The 20347-nt window shown below is 35.7% G+C and overlaps 1 protein-coding gene across 4 annotated transcripts in view; it reads left to right on the top strand.

Moving 5' to 3' along the window:
• PPP2R3C (protein phosphatase 2 regulatory subunit B''gamma) overlaps positions 1-20347 on the top strand; it is a 47582-nt gene that overhangs the window by 2580 nt on the left and 24655 nt on the right. For all 4 annotated transcript variants that reach the window (XR_013760618.1, XM_079120098.1, XM_079120099.1 and 1 more), the window contains exons 2-6: positions 1705-1832; positions 4296-4400; positions 4928-5040; positions 6160-6257; positions 7379-7449. Coding sequence is in view for 3 of the 4 variants with exons in the window: in XM_079120098.1 (XP_078976224.1) it covers positions 1705-1832; positions 4296-4400; positions 4928-5040; positions 6160-6257; positions 7379-7449 (515 nt within the window). In the remaining variant the exon portion in view is untranslated. The remainder of the gene's footprint in view (positions 1-1704; positions 1833-4295; positions 4401-4927; positions 5041-6159; positions 6258-7378; positions 7450-20347) is intronic.

Here is a 20347-nt window from a genome sequence, read left to right on the forward strand (position 1 = left end):
ATGGTGGTTCCATGCCTAGTCTTTTGAGGAACCCCCATACTGATTTCCATAGTGGTTGTACTAATTTACAGCCCTACCAATAGTGTACTCCACTTCCTCTCCAGTATTCTTGATGACTGTATTCTCTTTGTATTCTTGATGACTGTCATTCTGACTGGTTTGAGCTGAAATCTCAGTGTATTTTTGGTTTGCGTTTCCCTAATGATGTTGAATTTTTCTTTCATGTATTGACCACTTGTAGTTCTTGTTTTCAGAAGTGTCTATATAATTCATTTGTCCATTTATTAATTGAGTTATTTGGTTTTTTCATGTAAAGTTATTTGAGTTCTTTACATATTCTAAATATTAATCCTCTGTCAGAAGAGTAGCTAGCAAAGATTTTCACCCATTCTGTGGGTTCTTTCTTCACATTCTTAATTGTTTCCTTTGCTATGTAGAAGCTTTTTAATGATGCCATCCCATTTATTAACTCTTGGCATTATTTCCTGAGCTTTAGGGGGGGTCTCACAGATGAATTCTTAACAATTACCTTCTTTTCTACATTGTCAGTTTTTCTTAATCATTCCCATCAGCATATAAAGGAGAATGTATTTCTTCCATCTTACACTTTTTTAAAAATTTGGTTTTAGTCATAGATGAACACAATACCTTTCTTTTCTTTATTTTTATGTGGCACTGAGGATTGAACACTGTACCTCACTTGTGCTAAGCAAGCACTCTACCACTGACCTACAACCCCATCTCCTTAAAGAAACTTTTTTGCCTTTATTTCCTACCTGTAGCTATGACTTATTTTTGTCTCTCTTATAACAATACTTCTTAAAAGCCTTTTTGGCTAAATCTGTACTTGTCTCTAATTCCCTTTTGTCAAGAATCATTAGTGACATCCACATTGCTAAATCTAGTGGTAAGATATGTCCTTATTTGCAAAACTTTGCAGTTTTTTCCAATAGCATGGAGCCATATGTAACAAAGAAATTGAATTATGGGTTTGTCCAAGGCTAAAAATTAACATGAAAGATGCAACAAAAATAAGGTCATAAAGGGAATACAAGGGAACAAGAAGCTTGTTGGAAAAAGTGAGACAGAAAGATGAAATTAAACTTTTGAGAGAATAGATCATAGAATTGAAAATCCTAGTGGAGTCCAAAGAGCAAATATTATGGCTGTGAGATTCTCAATGACCAGACAAAATCATCTGGTATATATTAGAGTTTTAAAATTTCAGATGCGGAGCAGATAAGATCTGTGGTATTATAGTGAAACTGAGTGACAGAGTAGAGTAGAGGTGAAAGCCTTCAGAGTCTTAAGGATATCAGTCACCCACATAAAATGTTTATTCACCCTAAATAAGGAGGACTGACTGAAAGAAACAGTTATGTGCCAACGACAGGCAGGTTGGAGGATAATAGAGCCTTGAGGTTTGACTTCAGAAAGGGGGTTCTTTGCATAAGGGAGAGGAACAGTGATTATGAAGCTGACAATTCAGGAAGTCAGGGACTGTTTTGTTCACGCCTCTACTCCAGTGTCGGAAGATGTAGAGGGGGCTGTTTCAATGGCAGATAGTGATCCTTAGTATTTCAAGAAAGTTAAACATGAAGTTCTGCAATTTTTTAAATTAGACTATGATATATAGAATGACCTGAGTAAAAGTATTACTTGATTTTTGAAGAGGTCTTTTCTCTCAATTCTTTTTGTTATCAGATCAAAAAAGTGAACAAGAATTAAAAGATGAAGAAATGGATTTATTTACCAAATACTACTCAGAATGGAAAGGAGGTAGAAAAAACACAAATGAATTATATAAAACCATTCCCCGGTTTTATTATAGGGTAAGTGATATTTAAGTAAATGTCTCTTAGAGTTTATAATAATTTTAAAAATGGAATCAGAATTTTATATTTTAAAAATAGAAGATTGAATTTTGTATATTCTTCTGTTCTAGTTGATCTTATTACTATTATAAAAATAGTTATTTGTGCATATTTTTGACCAATGGACTTTTTCTTCTCATTTTTATTATGCATATCAGTATTAAGTATTCTATTGGTTTATGTTGTAGTATATAACACTATGTTATAAGGTATAAAAATTTTGCTCAAGGCTAAAGTGAAAAATAGATTGAGATTGGAAAACTTAAGTGGTTCACTTAATTATATGTTTCCCTGTGCCAAAACTGTAAAGAAGTCTTTGAAAGGGGGCATAGACAAAACAGCAAGACCTTAAGAAAACTATTTATACTAGTAAGTAAAATCTACTAAAAGAATAAGTATGTAAAATGTAACCACTATAGAAAAGTTAACTTTGGAATCATAGCTGGATGTCTCTTGAACATTTTTTTCTCAATTCATTGACTAAAATATTAAACATTATTTTTAACTGGTGTTCTTAGGGATTGAAATATTAATATGTTATTGAAACATTTCTTCCAGAGAAAAAAATTTTTCTTCAAGAAAAATTATTTTTCACAGGGCGCAGTGGCTCAAGCCTATAATCCCAGTGACTTGGAAGGCTGAGGCAGGTGGATTACAAGTTCCAGGCCAGATTTGGCAATTTAGTGAGACCCTAAGCAATTTAGCAAAACACTGTCTCAAAATAAAAAGGAAAAAGGGCTGGGGATGTGGTCTCTGTGGTTAAGCACCCCTGGGTTTAATCTTCAGTTCCAAAAAACAAAACAAAAAAATTCACCTTTTTTACATGACTCCTACATAATTTCTGTGAGAGTGTATGCAGTGTTTAACAAAAATGAGATTATATCATACATTTTACTGCTTTTTGTATTATTAAACAGAGGCAACTAGACAAGTGAATGTTTTTGATAACCTAAAAGAAATGAAAGGAATTGGATATTTATTGAATGCCTACGTACTGCAGAAGACTATATTTGTTATCTCATTTACACTAGATTATCAAATAGTATATTACTAACCCAGGAATACCACTTAGGTAGGAATTCTGTGACCTTATTCCTGAATCCAAAAACTGAACTTTCATGTACTTCCAAGACCAAATTTTGCCTTTCCTTTTTGGTTTCATTTCATTTCTTTCTTTCTTCTTTTTCTTTTCGTGTGTGTGTGTGTGTGTGTGTGTGTGTGTGTGTGTGTGAGAGAGAGAGAGAGAGAGAGAGAGAGAGAGAGAGAGAGACAATTTAACCCAGGACCTCATGCATGCTAGGCAAGTGTTCTACCACTACTTCCCCCACACTTACAAAAATTTTTATTCCGAAACAGCGTTACTGAGGCTAGCCTTGAACTTGCAATCCTCCTGCCTCAACCTCCTGAGTTGCTGGGATTACAGGCGTGTGCCACTGTACCCAGCTCTTCCCCTTTTTTCTTTTATTCTCTCTCTCTTTTTTCTTGCTACTTTGCTGGGGGTCAAACCCAGGGCCTTGCGCATACTAGGCAAGCACATACTCTACTACTGGGCTACATCACCAGCCCATTTCCGTTCTGGTTTCCTTTTCTCCTATCCTCTCTCTCCTCTCTGATTTTCTGCCTGCAACTATAGATTTGCAAGAAGTTTTTCTCTTCTTTCTTTTCCTTCTCCATGGCCCCATCCTTCTGAGAAAACACTGTTTTTCATCACCATTTCTCTCCTTGGCTGATTAACTGGTTAACTAGCCACTGGAGCAATCTCTGTCTTGTTCTTAACTAACTCTAGCCTCAACTCCACCTCCTCCTCCAAATAGTTCTTTCTCTGTTCTTTCCTCCATCTCTTTTGATGAGAAGGATGGCCTCTTGAGTTTTTGGAAATAAAAGGTGAAAACCACAACATCCAATTTGTACCAAGGGCTACTGAGGTATATTTAATAGAGCAAGGATGTAAAAAAGAAGTAATTAAATTCTTTTAAATTAGGTTGAAATGAGTCATTTTGAAGCCCTGTTTATGGAAATTACCTCATGCAGCAAACCCTCTGCCTGTAAGACAACATAATAGGACACTGGCTTGACTATCCCCAAGGAAGAAGGTGATCCAGTCTCAACAGGCTCGCTCTCCTAACACCGTCAGTCTTGAACCAGTCCTAATTTAATTCGGTATCAGTCTAAGGTCACAAAAGAAACACAGTGCTTTAAAAATATAAAATAAAACTTGGACTAGACTATAGCTTTTTCAAGGCAGAGATCTAGCATTTCTGTTCTGTTTGTAGATCTGTTTATGTTAAATGAATGTTAAGCAAAATTAAGGTAAGGAACAAAAAACAAACAGGAAGTGCCATGTAGTTATATGTGGTAATGTAACATTGTACATGATTCAATGTACTATTTCATCTGTAGAAATTTATGATGTGTTTTTAGCTGCCAGCTGAAGATGAAGTCTTACTACAGAAATTAAGAGAAGAATCCAGAGCTGTTTTTCTGCAAAGGAAAAGCAGAGAACTCTTAGATAATGAAGAATTACAGGTAAGAACAAGTTAGATATTAACCATTTCTTATTTGTACTACTTGAATCATGTAGGATCTCACATGGTGCCTAGTGAGTTAGTACTGCAGAGTGGTAATTTTAGACTCAGAAGCAGGTGTCCACAAGAATCAGCTGCTGAGCTTGCATGGGCCACATCCCCTAAGGATAGTGTTGTTATATTTGTTTCTGTTTAAGTACCTATATGAGTCTGAAGTCAGGTCAGATTATAGAGCTTCAAATCCTAGCCCGACTGTGCAACCTTAGGCAATGGACTTATCATCTCTGTGATTTATTTCTCAACTACACAGTAGGTATAACTACATATATTATATATAGTTATATAGATTAAAGAGACATTATATTTGAAAAACTTTAAACTTAGTAGACACTCAATAAATGTTACCTATTTTATATCTTAGTATTAAATCTCTACTATCAGACTGTCATTTCAATGGAAATATTGCATTTCACTACATTTAAAAATTGTTTAACTAACAACATTTTCATTTCTGTAATTCTTGTTAAGAACTTGTGGTTTTTGTTGGACAAACACCAGACACCACCTATGATTGGAGAGGAAGCAATGATCAATTATGAAAATTTTTTGAAGGTTGGTGAAAAGGCTGGACCAAAGTGCAAGTAAGAATAATATAATTAATAGAGGCATAAGCACTTTAAATGCCTTGACTGTTAATGAAAATTGAAGTCTGTCATGTGACATTAAAGACAAGTTGAGCTATTAATGAAATTTAATAAAATAATTTACAGTCAAGAAAAAAGCATATTGGTATAAAGATTAGAAGAAATAGTTTATGACACTTTAGGATGTCATTCTTTTTTTTTGAAGTATAACTGCCGAATATCTCAATTTTTAAAGTGTTTTTATTAGTGCCTATAGTTAATCGTTGAATTCACTTTGACATTATACATGTATGAAATTTAATTTGCTCCCTGATTCCTCCTCTTTCCCTCCCCTCTTCCATCATCTTATTTCCCTTCCTCTACTCCACTGATCTTTATTTATTTATTTATTTTTAATGGATGCTTTATAGATATTCATAAAGGTGGAATTCACTGTGATATATTTATACATGCACATAACATGATTTTGTTAAATGCATTAGGACTTCTTTCCTTTTTGGGGAGGATTGGGGTATCAGGGATTGAACTAAGGGGCACTCAACCACTAAGCCACATCCCCGGTCCTATATTTTATTTTATTTAGAGACAGGGTCTCACTGAGTTGCTTAGCGCCTTGCCATTGCTGAGGCTGGTTTTAAAATCATGATCTTCCCTACTTCAGTCGGCAGGACTTCATTCTTAAAACAGAAGAATGTCAAGAAAAAATGAATGCAAAGATATATGACTTAGCCAGGCACTGTGGCACACACTTGTAATCCCAGCTACTCAGGAGGCTGAGACAGGAGGATTGCGAGTTCAAAGCCAGCCTCAGCAATAGGGAGGCACTAAGCAACTCAGTGAGACTCTGTCGCTAAAAAAAATACAAAATAGGGCTGGGGATGTGGCTCAGTGGTTGAGTGCCCCTGAGTTCAATCCCTGGTCCCCCCTGCAACCAAAAACTATATATATACATAACTTAATATTTTAAGTTTTGAACCATAAATTGTCTATAGTTATTGCTTTTAAATTTTTTGCCTTGATTTTTAAATATATAAATTTATGTTACTTACTAATCCATATAGATATAATTTTTATACTATGTTGGCAGATTATTTTAGTCTTTTTTTCTTTTCTTAGGCAATTTTTCACTGCAAAAGTCTTTGCTAAACTCCTTCATACAGATTCATATGGAAGAATTTCCATCATGCAGTTCTTTAACTATGTCATGCGAAAAGGTGATCCATTTTCATCGTGCTTGAACTCCTTCTCTCTGGAAATCAAGTAGATTTTTAGTCTGTTTTTATAGTATTTCTTCCATGTGAAACAACTCTTTTACTTGAGTTTGAATAGCAGAAGTTCTTGCCTTTTGACCAATATATAATTATTTGTATATTATTGTAATAACTCTCAGGGAACTTCCTAAAGCTGGTATTTTGTACCTTATATTTGGATTCCTTATTATAAAAATAAAATTCCAAATATCATAAAGATAGTAGCAGATTAGAAATACTGAAAGGTGAACTAAGAGTTTTAATGTATGGTGATTTGAAATAATTTTAGTTTACTGGTAATTTTATTTCACCAATATACTACAGGCTGAGTTGTTTTAAGGATAATTTTAAATCCTTGATTGTAGCATCAATTTCAAGGAGCCTGTATTAAACAACTTGGAGTTATTATGATTTCTATTAAACACCATAATGATCTGTGAAATCTCATTGTATACTATCTTTAACTTGACTGCTATAATCAACCTCAGGAGAATGAAAGCAGTTTCACTGAAGTCATAACATTGTGTGTTAGCTGCCCCTATTTGGTGGAACACCAAGTTTAATAGGTAAAGAATGATATCTTCAAGGTTACCAATTTTATTGTGGCTTAAGTCATGATAGAATTGTTGAAATCTGCCATTTGATGGTATGTTTGTTTTGTTTGAGACAATTTTAGGGTTAATGATTACTTAATATGTATGAGAAGAAATAGGTTTTTAGAGTTACTAGATGGGTTTGTATCTCTAATCTGGCTGTGTGTGTGTGTGGTACTAGGAGTTGAACCCAGGGGCACTCTAACACTGAGTTAATAGCACCAGCTCTTTTCATTTTTTGAGACAAGAGTCTCACTAAATTGCTGAGGCTGACCTTGAATTTGTGGTCCTCCTGCCTCAGGCTCCTGCATCCCTGTGCCACTGTGTCCAGCTCTAATCTAGCATTTCACTTCTTTTTTCTCTCTCTCTCTCTCTCTCTCTGTGTGTGTGTGTGTGTGTGTGTGTGTGTGTGTGTGTGTGTGTGTGTGTGTGAACACACATATACACACTAAAGGATAGATGTTAATAATTATATTTTTTGTTTATTGTCAGTTTGGCTTCATCAAACAAGAATAGGACTAAGTTTATATGATGTTGCTGGGCAAGGGTATCTTCGGGAATCTGTAAGTATTAACTCACCTTTAATTACTATCATAGACACCAATATGTTAACAGTAGTTATCACAGGGTGTTGAGAGTAAGGTGAGTCTTAACTACATTTGGTTTCTCTGTTTTTGTGTGTTTATTTTACAAACAACATGTTAATATAAAATTTAATGTATATTGACCAAATATATTCCCTTTTAGACTCTTTTATTTCAAGCTTAAAAAAAAAAAAAAAAAGACCTTTCAAAGGGGAAAATGCAAAGAATGCAGTGTGTTAACAGGTTTAAAAATCATTGAAGAAAATGAAAACTTTTGGTCATTCTTGAATGGTATCAATATGTGACTTTTAAAAAGGGCCAAGAATCTTTAAAGAAGAATAAGAGATGTGATTGTATTCCAACCTATAGGTTTAGGGATATAAGGTCAATTATGAAAGAAATCTTTATTTCCTACTAGGAACTCTCGCAGCATATCCTCCATGGGTGAGGGAAAGGATTCCTGTAGAAAGGATGGGCTGGCTGCGAAACAAGAGCTAATGAAATTTATTTCATTAGAAATAATGACAGAAGGCAGAATTATCTTTGAAGCACCAGCATGACCCATTGAGTTACCCATAAGGGTCTGGCTCTAACCAAGGAAGGAGCCTGGCTTGGTTTATTTATAGCGGTACAGATCAAAAGGGTACTGTTAAGAGCTGCTTCCATGGAAAACAAGATGGGGTGGAATTAAGCAAGCCATTTGGCTCTGGCGGATCATTCCCACATCCAGAGCCTGCATTTGAATTTCTGCAGTGAACTAATACAGGCTAAGCACTTGACTCGGGCAATCTCAATCAGTTATTAATAACTGAGAGTTCCTAAGACCAGATTTTCTTGTACCAAATTTTCTTAATGGTCCAGCTACACCTGGTTCTAATGCAGACCATGGGTAGCTTCCCACGAGGTACTAATGTAGTTAGGTCAAGTTATCAACAGAATTATAAGCTCATAATCCAGATGGCTGTAATTTTAATAAGTATGGGTATCTAAAACATAGACATTTTCAGCTCAAGTTCCCCCAGTTATGGAGTCTTTTTTTCCAGTGTTGTGGGGGAAGAGGTGAAGGGATTTGCGTATAAGTATGAGCTAGGTTAATTAAGTAATTATTTGAATGTATGAGCTAGGTTAATTAAGTAATTATTTGAATGTATGACTTAAAGAAATGTAAATTCCTCATATTTGTTAGTTTCTTTTATAATTAATTTTTTTTCCTTTTTTTTTTTTTTTTTTTTTTTTTCCCTCTTTCTGGTACTACGAATTGAATATAGAGGCACTCTGCCACCAAACTCAGTCCTATTTACTTATTTATTTGGAAACAAGGTCTTGCTAAGTTGCCAAGACTAACCTTGAACTTGCAATACTCCTGCCTTGGCCTTCTGAATCACTGGTATAATAATTTCTTGGAGTTTGTTTAGCCCATATTTCTGCAGATAGAATCTGTTAACTCATTCTGAACACTGACACTGTAAAATGTTTCTAGGAACACACTAAAATTCTTGTCCATTAAAGTCTACATCAAAGTCTACTGTCAAAGGCTCTTGTGTCTGTCCAACACACTCTAGCAAGGAAGCTATAATAAGCCACTTGTTGATGCTTATTCATCAGACAGGTATTAGAATACTTCCCTAGCTCTGAAAATTGTTGTTAGCCCTTAATTTGGTTTACAAAACACACTCTCCTATTATTTCATGTCTTGTCTCTTTCCATAGATGGAAATAAAAATTGAAAGAGTTGGGGACCAGAGAGAAAACATTGTATGTCCACAGTTTCTGTTTTTAAAAGGGAACTTTTTTTTTTTTTCTTTTTCCCTTCTCAGTGAAAATAAACACTTCTCTCAAAGAAAAATGTATTTCTCCAAGCATGGCGCTTTGCTAAACTAACATTTATAATTTGGGTATTATATGCAGACTTTCATTTACATTTATTAAATAAACAAGTCATATGGGGAAAATAGGGTACTAGGCAAGAGGATAGAAGGGGTGCCTCTTTAAGATAGTGATTAAGTTTTAACCATGGAGGATGAGAAAGAAATCAGCATAATGAAGATATAGCATAGAGTGAATAGCAAGTATTGTGTCCCCAAGACAAAATTAAATCTGACCTGTTCTATGAAAAAAAAGGAAGCCAGGTTGGCTGAAATATACAAGCAAGAGTTAGAGTGACAGAAGACAAAGTCAGAGAAATAGGCAGGGGCCACATAAAGCATTTTAGGCCATGGTAAGAAGCTAGGATTTTCATTTTGAGGCTAATAGGAAGCCATTGGAACTTTAAAAGCTGAGTCTGTTGGGCCATTTAGTTCTACCATAATTTTTTTTTAAAATATTTTTGGTGGTACTGGAGATGGAACCTAGGACCTTGCATGTGCTAGGCAAGTGCTCTACCACTGAGCTTCCGCAGCCCAATCACTCAGGATGTTATGTGGAGGATGTAAAGAGCCTAGAATGGAAGCAGGAATCATGTACTGCCGTAGTCCAAGTGATATGATAGTGTCCCTGATCAGGATGATTGGTGGCTGTAAAGAAAACTATAAATAGATCAATCAATATATCTTTTGAACACCTCCCCCGAAAAAAATAAAGCTGCTAGATTAGATGTTGGGGATAAAGAATGGGGACATTGGTGAAGGAAAGATAGGAACCAAAGTTGACTCTTCAATTTTTATTTTGAATAACTATTAGAATAGGGAAAAAGTAGGAAAGGACCAGGATTAGAACTGAGAAGAGTCTCATTTTGGACACATCATTTGAGATGCCTATTATTTTATAAATTTATTTTATTAAGTATCTCAGATCAGAAACATTATACTTAATAAAATGGTTAAAGCAAAAATAAGGTTGTTTAATTTTAAAAACCATGAGTAGCTTTCATTATTAAAATTGGAACAGGGAAAGCTTTCTAAAGGTATGGCACAACCAAGAATACTACAAAATAGTAAATTCAGTGAACTTAAAAAAATGTAGGGCAAAGATCATCATAAGTAAAATTAAAAGAAAACTGGGAAAGATAGCTGAAACTCAGTCACAAAGATGAATTACCATAAAATATAAAAAGCTCTTAGAAATCAAAAAGAAATGGCTAGCAGAAACTGGGCAAAGGATATAAATGGTATATAGAGAATAAAATACAAATGCTTCCTTTTTTGATGATAGCATTATAAGTAGTATTTGTTTCTTTTGACAGAATTATACATACAAGGAATTTGATTTCAATTCCCATTCTCCCCCCACTTTGCCTCCCCATCTCTTGCTGTCTCTTCTGCCTGTACTTTACTGATCTTCCTTTTATTTATATTTTATTGGTACTTTCTACATATTCATAAAAGTAAAATTCCCTTTAGTACATTTGTATATGTACATAACATGATTTTGTTAGATTCGTTGCATATTTCTTTCCCTTTCTATTCCTTCCTCCCACTCATTCTCCTACTTCTGCTCCATGATCTTCCCTATATCTTTATGATATCTGATCCCCTCCCCCGCCACCTTCTTTCCCTTATTTTGCTGTAGCTTCTACAATTGAGAAAACATTTGATCCTTGATTTTCTCAGTCTGGCATATTTCACTTAGCATGATATTCTCCAGTTCCATCCACTTACTGGAAAAATGATATTATTTCATTTTTTTTATGGCTAAGTAAAACTCCATTGTGTATTATACCACATTTTCTTGATCCATTCATCTATTAATGGGCATCTGGGTTGATTCCATAATTAGGTTAATGTAAATTGTGCTGCCATAAACGTTGTAGAGGGTGTATCATTATAGTATGCTGGTTTTCATTCTTTTGAATAAATGACATGGAGTGGGATAGCTGGGTCACAGGGTAGTTCCTTTTTTAGTTTTTTGAGGAATGTCTATACTGCTTTCCAAAGTGGTTATACTAATTTACAGTCTCACTGACAATGTTGGAGTATACCTTTTCCCCCACATCCTTGTGAGCATTTATTATTACTCATGTTCTTGGTAATTACCATTCTGACTGGAATGAGATGAAATCTTTTGCATTTCCCTGATTGCTAGAGATGTGGAACATTTTTTCATACATTTGTTGGCCATTTGTGTTTCTTCTTTTACTAAATGTCTGTTTAGTTCTTTAGCCTATTTATTGATTGGGTTATTTGGTTTTTTAGCATTGAGTTTTTTTGAGTTCTTTATGTATTCTGGATATTAATCCTGTCAGATGAGTAGCTGACAAAGACTTTTTCCCATTCCATAGGCTCTGTCTTCACTTTCTTAATTTTCTTTGCTGTGCAGAAACTTTTTAATTTGATGGCAATCCAGTTACTTATTCTTGGTTTTATTTCTTAAGCTTTAGGGATTGTGTTGAGGAAGACAGTGCTTACACCTAATATGATAAGAGTGTTGGCCATGTTTTCTTCTGGAACTCGAAGGTTTCTGGTCTTAATTCCCAAGTCTTTGATCTGTTTTGATTTGAATTTTTTTGAGGGTGAAAGACCGGGATGTAATTTCATTCTTCTACGTGTAAATATCTAGTTTTCCCAAGCCCTATTTGTTTGTTAAAAAGACTATCTTTTCTCCAGTATCTTTTGGCACATTTATCAAGTAGATGGCTGCAAGTATGTGGGTTTGTCTTTGTGCCTTCTAGTCCATTGGTCTTCATGTATATATATGTATATATATTTTTTTAAAAATTTTTTTAATTGTAGATGGACACAATGCCTCTGTTTTATTTATCTATTTATTTTATGTGGTGCTGAGGATCAAACCCAATGCCTCACACATACTAGGCAAGTACTCTACCACTGAGCCACAAACCCAGCTTTTTGTGTATATTTTGATGCCAGTACCATGCTGTTTTTGCTACTATAGCTCTGCAATAGAATTTGAGAGCAGATATTGTGATGCTTCCTGCATCACTTTTCTTATTCAGAATTGCTTAGACTATTTTGTGTCTTTTATTCTTCCAAATGAATTTAAGAACTGTTTTTCCTTGTTCTGTGAAGAATGTCACTGGTATTTTGATGGAGATTACATTGACTCTGTATATATTACTTTTGGTAATACAGCCCTTGGACAATATTAATAATTCTGTCTATCCAAGTACATGGCAGGTCTTTATGTGTTCTGAGGTCTCCTTCAATTTTTTTTTCAGTGTTCTGTAGTTTTCATTGTAGAGATTTTTCACTTCCTTGATAAGATTAATTCTCAAGGTTTTTTATTTTATTTTTTTTTTTTTAGAATATTGTGAAAGAGATGGTTTTCCTGATTTTTTCCTCAGCTGAGTGATTGTTGGAGTATAGGAAAACTGCCAATTTGTGAGTGTTGATCTTGTATCCTACTACTTTGCTAAGTTCATTTATTAGCCCTAGAAGTCATCTGGTAGAGTTCTTTCGGTCTTCTGGACATAGGATCATGTTACCAGCAAACAAAGATTGACTTCTTTTCATATTTGTATCTCTAATTTCCTTCTCTTGCCTAATTTCTCTGACTAGAGTTTCAAGAACTACATTGAATAGAAGTGGCAAGAGTGGACATCCTTGTCTTGTTTCTGATTTTAGAGGAAAACTTTTCACTTTTTCTCCATTCCATATATTGACTTTGGGTTTGTCATATATATGCTTTATAATGTTGAGGTAAGTTCCTTCTATGTCTAGATTCTCCAGGTTTTTAACATAAATTGTTGCTGTATTTTATCAAAGGTCTTATCTGTGTCTGTTAATGTAATCATATGGTTCTTCTTAATTCTGTTTGTTGAATTACATTTATTGATTTGTGTATGTTGAACCATCCTTGCATCCCTCAGATAAAGCCTAGTTGATTGTAGTGTATTATCTCCTTAATATTTTTTAAAGTTTTTAAAATTGTTTTTTAGTTGTAGATGGACACAATATCTTTATTTTTATTTTTATGTGATGCTGAAAATTGAACCCACTGCCTCAGATGTACAAGGCAAGCACCACTGAGCTAAAAAAAACCCAGCCCCTCCTTAATATTCTTTTTGAATGTGTTTGGTAATATTTTAATAAGGATTTTTGTGTTTATATTCATCAGTAAGAGTCGTCCATAGCTTTCTTTCTTTGATGTGTCTTTCTCTGGTTTTGGTATCAGGATTATACTTGCTTATATCAGGTATTTGGGAGTGTTCCTTTCCTTTCAATTTCATAGAATAATTTGAGAAATACTGATACTAGTTCTTCTTTAAAGGACTAGTAGAACTCAGCTGATAATTCTTCTGGTCCTTGGCTTTTCTTTTTGGTAGGCTTTTAATTGCTGTTTCAATTTTATTACTTGATATTTGTCTATTTAGGCTTTTTATATCTTCCTGGTTAAATTTGGACAGGCCATATGTGTCTACAAATTTGTCAGTGTCTTCTACATTTTCCAGTTTATTAGAGTATAAATTTTCCAATTAGTTTCTAATGATTCTCTGGATTTCAGAAGTGTCTGATTATAGTTCCTTTTTCATCTAATTTTGTTGATTTAGGTCTTCTCTCTCTCTCTTTTTGTTGTTTTGGCTAGGAGTTTATCAATCTTATCTTTTCAAAGAACCAATTCTTTATTGCACTGATCCAGTGTATATTTTTTATTCCCGGTTTCATTATTTTGGCTCTGATCTTTATTATTTCCTCTCTTCTGCTGATTTTGGATTTAGTTTGTTGTTCTTTTTCTAAGGTCTTGAGGTGGAGTAGAAGCTTATTTATTTGAAATCTCTCTATTTTTTAATGTAGGTATTACTTGCAATAAATTTTCCTCTTGGTACTGCTTTCCTATTGTACCTAAGGTTTTGATATGTTGTATCTGTATTTTCATTTGTTCCTGATAATTTCTTGATTTCTCTTCTTAATTCTTCTTTGATCCATTCTTTATTTAAGAGTATTGTTTAATTTCCAAGTGTTTATGTGGTTCTATGATTTTTCGTGCTGTTGATTTCTGTCTTTCATTACATTGTGGTTCAATAGGATGTATGGAATTGTATCAGTTTTTTGTCTTTGCTAAGGCTTACATTGTAACCTAAATAAGGTCTATTTTGGAAAAGGTTCCCTGAGCTGATGAGAAGGTAAATTCAGCTGTTTTGGGGTGAAATATTCTGTAGATGTCTGTTAGGTTCATTGAATTTATAGTATTATTTAGGTTGTGTACATCTTTCTTGCTTTTATACTTCAATAACCTGTCTATGATGATAAGGGTGTTGAAGTCACCCAGTATTATTGCATTGGGGTCTATCCGGGTTTTAATGTCAAGGAGGGTTTTTTTAATTTAATTGGATGTGCTGAAATTTGGGATATATATATTTACTATTACTGTATCTTCTTGGCAGATTGTTGCCTTTTCTTAACTGTAATGGCCTTCTTTCTCTCTTTTGAGTAATTTTCACTTGAAATCAACTTTGTCAGATAAAAGAATAGCTACTCTGGTTTGTTTATGGACTCCATTTGTGTGAAATATTTTTTCTATTCTTTTACTTTCAGCCTGTGAAATGAGTCTCTTGCAGACAGACAGCATATAGTTGGATCTTGTTTTTTGATCCATTCTGTTAATCTATGTCTTTTAATTGGGAATTTGAGACCACTTATATTCAGAGTTATTATGGATATGTGTTTATCGTTTATTGCTATTTGGTTTGTTTTGTTATATTTAATTCTGTTTTGATTTTTTATTATCTTTTTATTAAAATATTTTTTTATTTTTACAGACACATTTTGATTCATTGTACACAAATGGGGTACAACTTTTCATTTCTGTGGTTGTAAGCAATGTGTATTTACACCATTCATGTAATCATACGTGTATATAGGGTAATACTGTCTGTTTCATTCTACTGTTTTTCCATCCCCACCCCCTCCCACCCCTTTTTCCTCTATGCCATCCAAAATTCCTTCATTCTTTTCTTCCCCCCACCAACGTCCATTGTTATATATTCTCATGAACTTATAAGAGAAAACATTCGACCTTTGGTTTTTTGGGCTTGGCCTATTTCACTTAGCATGATATTTTCCAACTTCATCTATTTATAAGCAAATGCCATAATTTTATTCTTCTTTATGGCTGAGTAATATTCCATTGTGTCTATATACCACAGTTTCTTTATCCATTCATCAATTGAAGGGCATCCAGGTTGGTTCCACATTCTAGCTATTGTGAATTGAGCTGCTGTGAACACTGATGTGACTGCATCACTGTAGTATGCTGATTTTAAGTCCTTTGGGTATAGGCCAAGGAGTGGGATAGCTGGGTCAAATGGTGGGTCCACTCCAAGCTTTCTAAGGAATCTCCATACTGCTTTCCAGAATGGTTGTACCAATTTGCAACCCCACCAGCAAGGTATGAGTATGCCTTTTTCCCCACATCCACGCCAACATTTATTATTGCTTGTGTTCTTGATAATCACCATTCTTACTGGAGTTAGATGAAATCTTAGGGTGGTTTCAATTTGCATTTCTCTAATTACTAGGGATGATGAACACTTTTTCATATATTTGTTGATCACCTGTATATCTTCTTTGAAGTATCTGCCCATTTCCTTAGTGTTGGGGGCTGTGCCATGTGGGCTGCGCCGGGATGGCGCCTGGCGGCCAGCCAAAGGTTGCTTTGATCACATCGGCAGTGAGGAGGTTAATTAACATAAGCACACCCAGGTGATTTATCATTGGCCGTATTCAATTAAGTCCATGCACACAACGCGAGCACAGGTGTTCCCGAGTGCTCCTGCCTGCTCGTTTTGACCTTTGCCGAGATAGGGCAGCTGGCTCCTTGCCTGATCTCAACTGGTGTGGCCCCGCCCTCTGCCTCCTGGAGGGAATGTAGGCGGGCAGTAGGCAGAAGGCAAGGAGCAGCAGTAAGAAACAGCAGCTAGCAGAGAGAAGAACCAGCTAGCAGTAAGAAGCAGTAGGCAGCGGTAGAAGGCAGATCGTAGAGCGGAGAATTGAGAACACACCTCTAGGTTGCACCCTTTAGTTCACAGGATGCAGGACGCACCACTAAGAAGAAGCAGCAGAACTCTAAGAAGAAATAGATCTCTGATAAGCGTAGCAAGCCTCTCTTTCTCTAAAAACTTCCTGATAAGCAAAGTCTCTCTTCCTCTATAAATTAGTGAATATAGGAAAAGTAGTTTATTTTCAGTCCACCTCCAATAAATACCCGCACAATTGTTGCCACGGGCGGCGACACCTTAGCCCATTTATTGACTGGGTTCTTTGTATTTTCGGCATAAAGTTTTTTAAGTTCTTTATAAACTTTGGAGATTAGTGCTCTGTCTGAAGTGCATGTGGAAAAGATTTTCTCCCACTCTGTAGGCTCTCTCTTCACGTTATTGATTGTTTCCTTTGCTCAGAAAAAAGCTTTTTAGTTTGAATCCATCCCATTTATTGATTCTTGCTTTTCTTTCTTGCTCTATGGGGGTCTTGTTAGGGAAGTCTGGTCCTAAGCCGATGTGATGGAGATTTGGGCCTACTTTTCTTCTATTTGGTGAAGGGTCTTGGATTTAATTCCTAGATCCTTGATTCATTTTGAGTTGAGTTTTGTACAAGGTGAGAGATAGGGGTTTAATTTCATTTTACTGCATATGGATTTCCAGTCTTGCCAGCACCATTTGTTGAAGAGGCTATCTTTTCTCCATTGTATGTTTTTGGCACCCTTGTCTAGTATGAGATTACTGTGCTTATTGTGGGTATGTCTCTGTGTCTTCTATCCTGTAACATTGGTCTACGTGTCTATTTTGGTGCCAATACCACGCTGTTTTTGTTACTATTGCTTTAGAGTTTAAGATCTGGTATTGTGATAGATCCTGCATCACTCTTCCTGCCTAGGATTGCTTTGGCTATTCTGGGTCCTTTGTTCTTCCAGATGAATTTCATGATTGCTTTTTCTGTTTCTATGACAAATGTCATAGGGATTTTAATTGGAATTTTGGGATTCCAAGATGGCAGAGTAGAGGGAGGCTGTGTTCCTTGTCACTCCGTAACTCCGGTTTTAAGCAGAGGATATCTGTTTCTTGGTAAGGCAGCTTTTGCTGCTTATCGATCCCCTGCTGTTTACCCCATTTGTCTGCTGTGATCACCTGTCGTCTGCCAGCATATCGACACATTTTTTGAGTGCAGATTGCTCACTGTCAGGCACCTATCATCGCCATTTGCCTGCCTCTCGCCTGTCCATCGCCTGCCTTACACCTATTCATCACCCAACTCACAAGGTTCACCTCCCGATCGTCCAACAACAGTCAGCAAACTGATCGCCGACCACCAGTGGAGCACCAGCTGCCTGCTGTTACCTGGAAGTTCACTGTTACAGTACCTGCAGGTTTGATTACACGTGGCTGCCGCCATTTTGAGACAACAGCCAGGCCCCGTAGGACCCCTGGCTGGACTGACTGAGCCCCATCTCCAGGATCCCTCAGCCTGACCGATCACTCCCTGCCTCTGGGGCCCTCACATCAACTGACCACTCCCTGCCGCCAGGACCCCCAAACCAACTGACTGCGCCCTATCACTGGGACCCCAGACCAACTGATTGCTCCTGGCCTCCAGGATCCCGCAACCACACCAAACACACCCGACTTCCAGGACCCCTGCCTGACCAACCACATCCCACCTCCAGGACCTCCTGCTGACCACGGCCACACCCTGAGCTGCAGCTCCCCATTTGCCAACACATTTCGAAGCCAGAGTGGCCATCTTGGATAATCCTGGAAGCCGTAGCTCTGATCTTTAGGTGGGGCAAAACCCATCCTGAGACGCCTGCTAGAGGCTTGAAGCTCATTGTCAGGCACCTCTCATGCATCAGGCTACTGAACTCTGGGAGGTTTCATTACTATATGACTGTTATATTGTAGATTTTCTTTTTTCTCCTTATTGAAAAAATTTAAGTTTGTATTTCTTTATTTTTCTTGCTCTCTTAATTGGAATTGTGTTAAATCTGTATAGTAACTTTGGAAGTATGACCATTTTGAGAACATTAATTCTGCCTATCCAAGAACATGGGAGATCTTTCCATCTTCTAAGGTCTTCTTCAGTTTCTTTCTTTAATGTTTTGTAGTGTTCATTGTAGAGATCTTTCACCTCTTTGGTTAGATTGATTCCCAAGTATTTTATTTTTTTTTATGTTATTGCAAATGGAGTTGTTTTCCTCATTTCCCTTTCAGATGTTTCATCACTTATGTATAAAAATGCTTTAGATTTTTGCATGTTGATTTTATAGCCTGCTATTTTGCTGAATTCATTTATGAGGTCTAGAAGTTTTCTGGAGGAGTTTTTTGGATCCTCTAAATAGAGAATCATGCCATCAGCAAATAGTGACAGCTTAAGTTCCTCTTTTCCTATTCGTATGCCTTTAATTTCTTTGGTCTATCTAATTGCTCTGGCTAGTACTTCCAGGACGATGTTGAACAGAAGTGACGAAAGAGGGCATCCCTGTCTTGTTCCAGTTTTTAAAGGGAATGCTTTCAGTTTTTCTCCATTAAGAATGATGTTGGCCATTGTCTTAGCATAAATAACCTTTACAATGTTCAGGTATGTTCCTACTATCCCTATTTTTTCTAGTGTTTTCAGCATGAAGGGGTGTTGAATTTTGTCCAATGATTTTCTGCGTCAATTAAAATAACTATATGATTCTTATCCTTATGTCTATTGACATGATGGATTACGTTTATTGATTTATGGATATTAAACCATCCTTGCATTCCAGGGATGAACCCCATTTGATCGTGGTGCACGATTTTCTTAATATGTTTTTGGATACAGTTTGCCAGTATTTTGTTAAGGATCTTTGCATCTATATACATCAAGGATATTGGTCTAAAATTTTCTTTCCTGACGTGTCTTTGCCTGGTTTGGGTATGAGGGTGATATTAGCTTCATAGAATGAGTTTGGTAGGGTTCCCTCCTTTTCTATTTCCAGGAATACGTTGAGAAGTATTGGAATGAGTTCTTCTTTGAAGGTCTTGTAGAACTCGACTGAGAATCCATCTGGTCCTGGACTTTTCTTGGATGGTAGACTTTTGATGTTTTTTCTATTTCATTGCTTGATATTGATCTGTTTAAATTGTGTGTGTCCTCCTGGTTCAGTTTGGAAGGAGCCTATGTCTGTCAAAATTTGTTGATGTTTTCAGTATTTTCTATTTTGTTGGAATATAGATTTTCAAAGTAGCTTCTCATTATGTTGTGTATATCAGTGGTGTCTGTCGTGATATTTCCTTTTTCATCATGAATTTTAGTAATTTGAGTTTTCTCTCTCCTCTTTGTTAGTGCGATAAGGGTTTTTCTATTTTGTTTACTTTTTCAAAGCACCAACTTTTTGTTTTGTCAATTTTTTGAATTGTTTCTTTTGTTTCAATTTCATTGATTTCAGCTCTGATTTTAATTATTTCCTGTCTTCTACTACATTTGCTGTTATTCTGTTCTTTTTCTAGGGCTTTGAGCTATAATGTTATGTCATTTAGTTGTTGACTTTTTATTCTTTTCTTGTATGCACTCCATGCAATGAATTTTCCTCTTAGTACTGCTTTCATAGTGTCCCAGACATTTTGATTGTTGCACTGTCCTTCTCATTTACCTCTAAGAACTTTTTTATCTCCTCCCTGATGTTTTCTGTTATTCATATTTCATTCAATAGCATATTATTTAGTCTCCAGGTGTTAATTTCTGTTTTTTATTTTGTCATTGATTTCTAATTTCATTCCATTATGATCTGATAGAACACAAGGCAGTATCTCTATTTTTTTGCATTTACTAAGGGCTGCTTTGTGGCATAACATACGGTCTATTTTCGAGAAGGTTCCTTGTGCTGCTGAGAAGAAAGTGAATTCGCTCATTGATGGATGGAATATTCTGTATATGTCTGTTAAGTCTAGGTTATTGATTGTGTTATTGAGTTCTATGGTTTCTTTGTTTAGTTTTTGTTTGGAAGATCTATCCAGTGATGAC

The sequence above is a fragment of the Sciurus vulgaris genome (genome assembly GCF_902686455.1).
Source record: "Sciurus vulgaris genome assembly, chromosome: 2".
Taxonomy (NCBI): domain Eukaryota; kingdom Metazoa; phylum Chordata; class Mammalia; order Rodentia; family Sciuridae; genus Sciurus; species Sciurus vulgaris.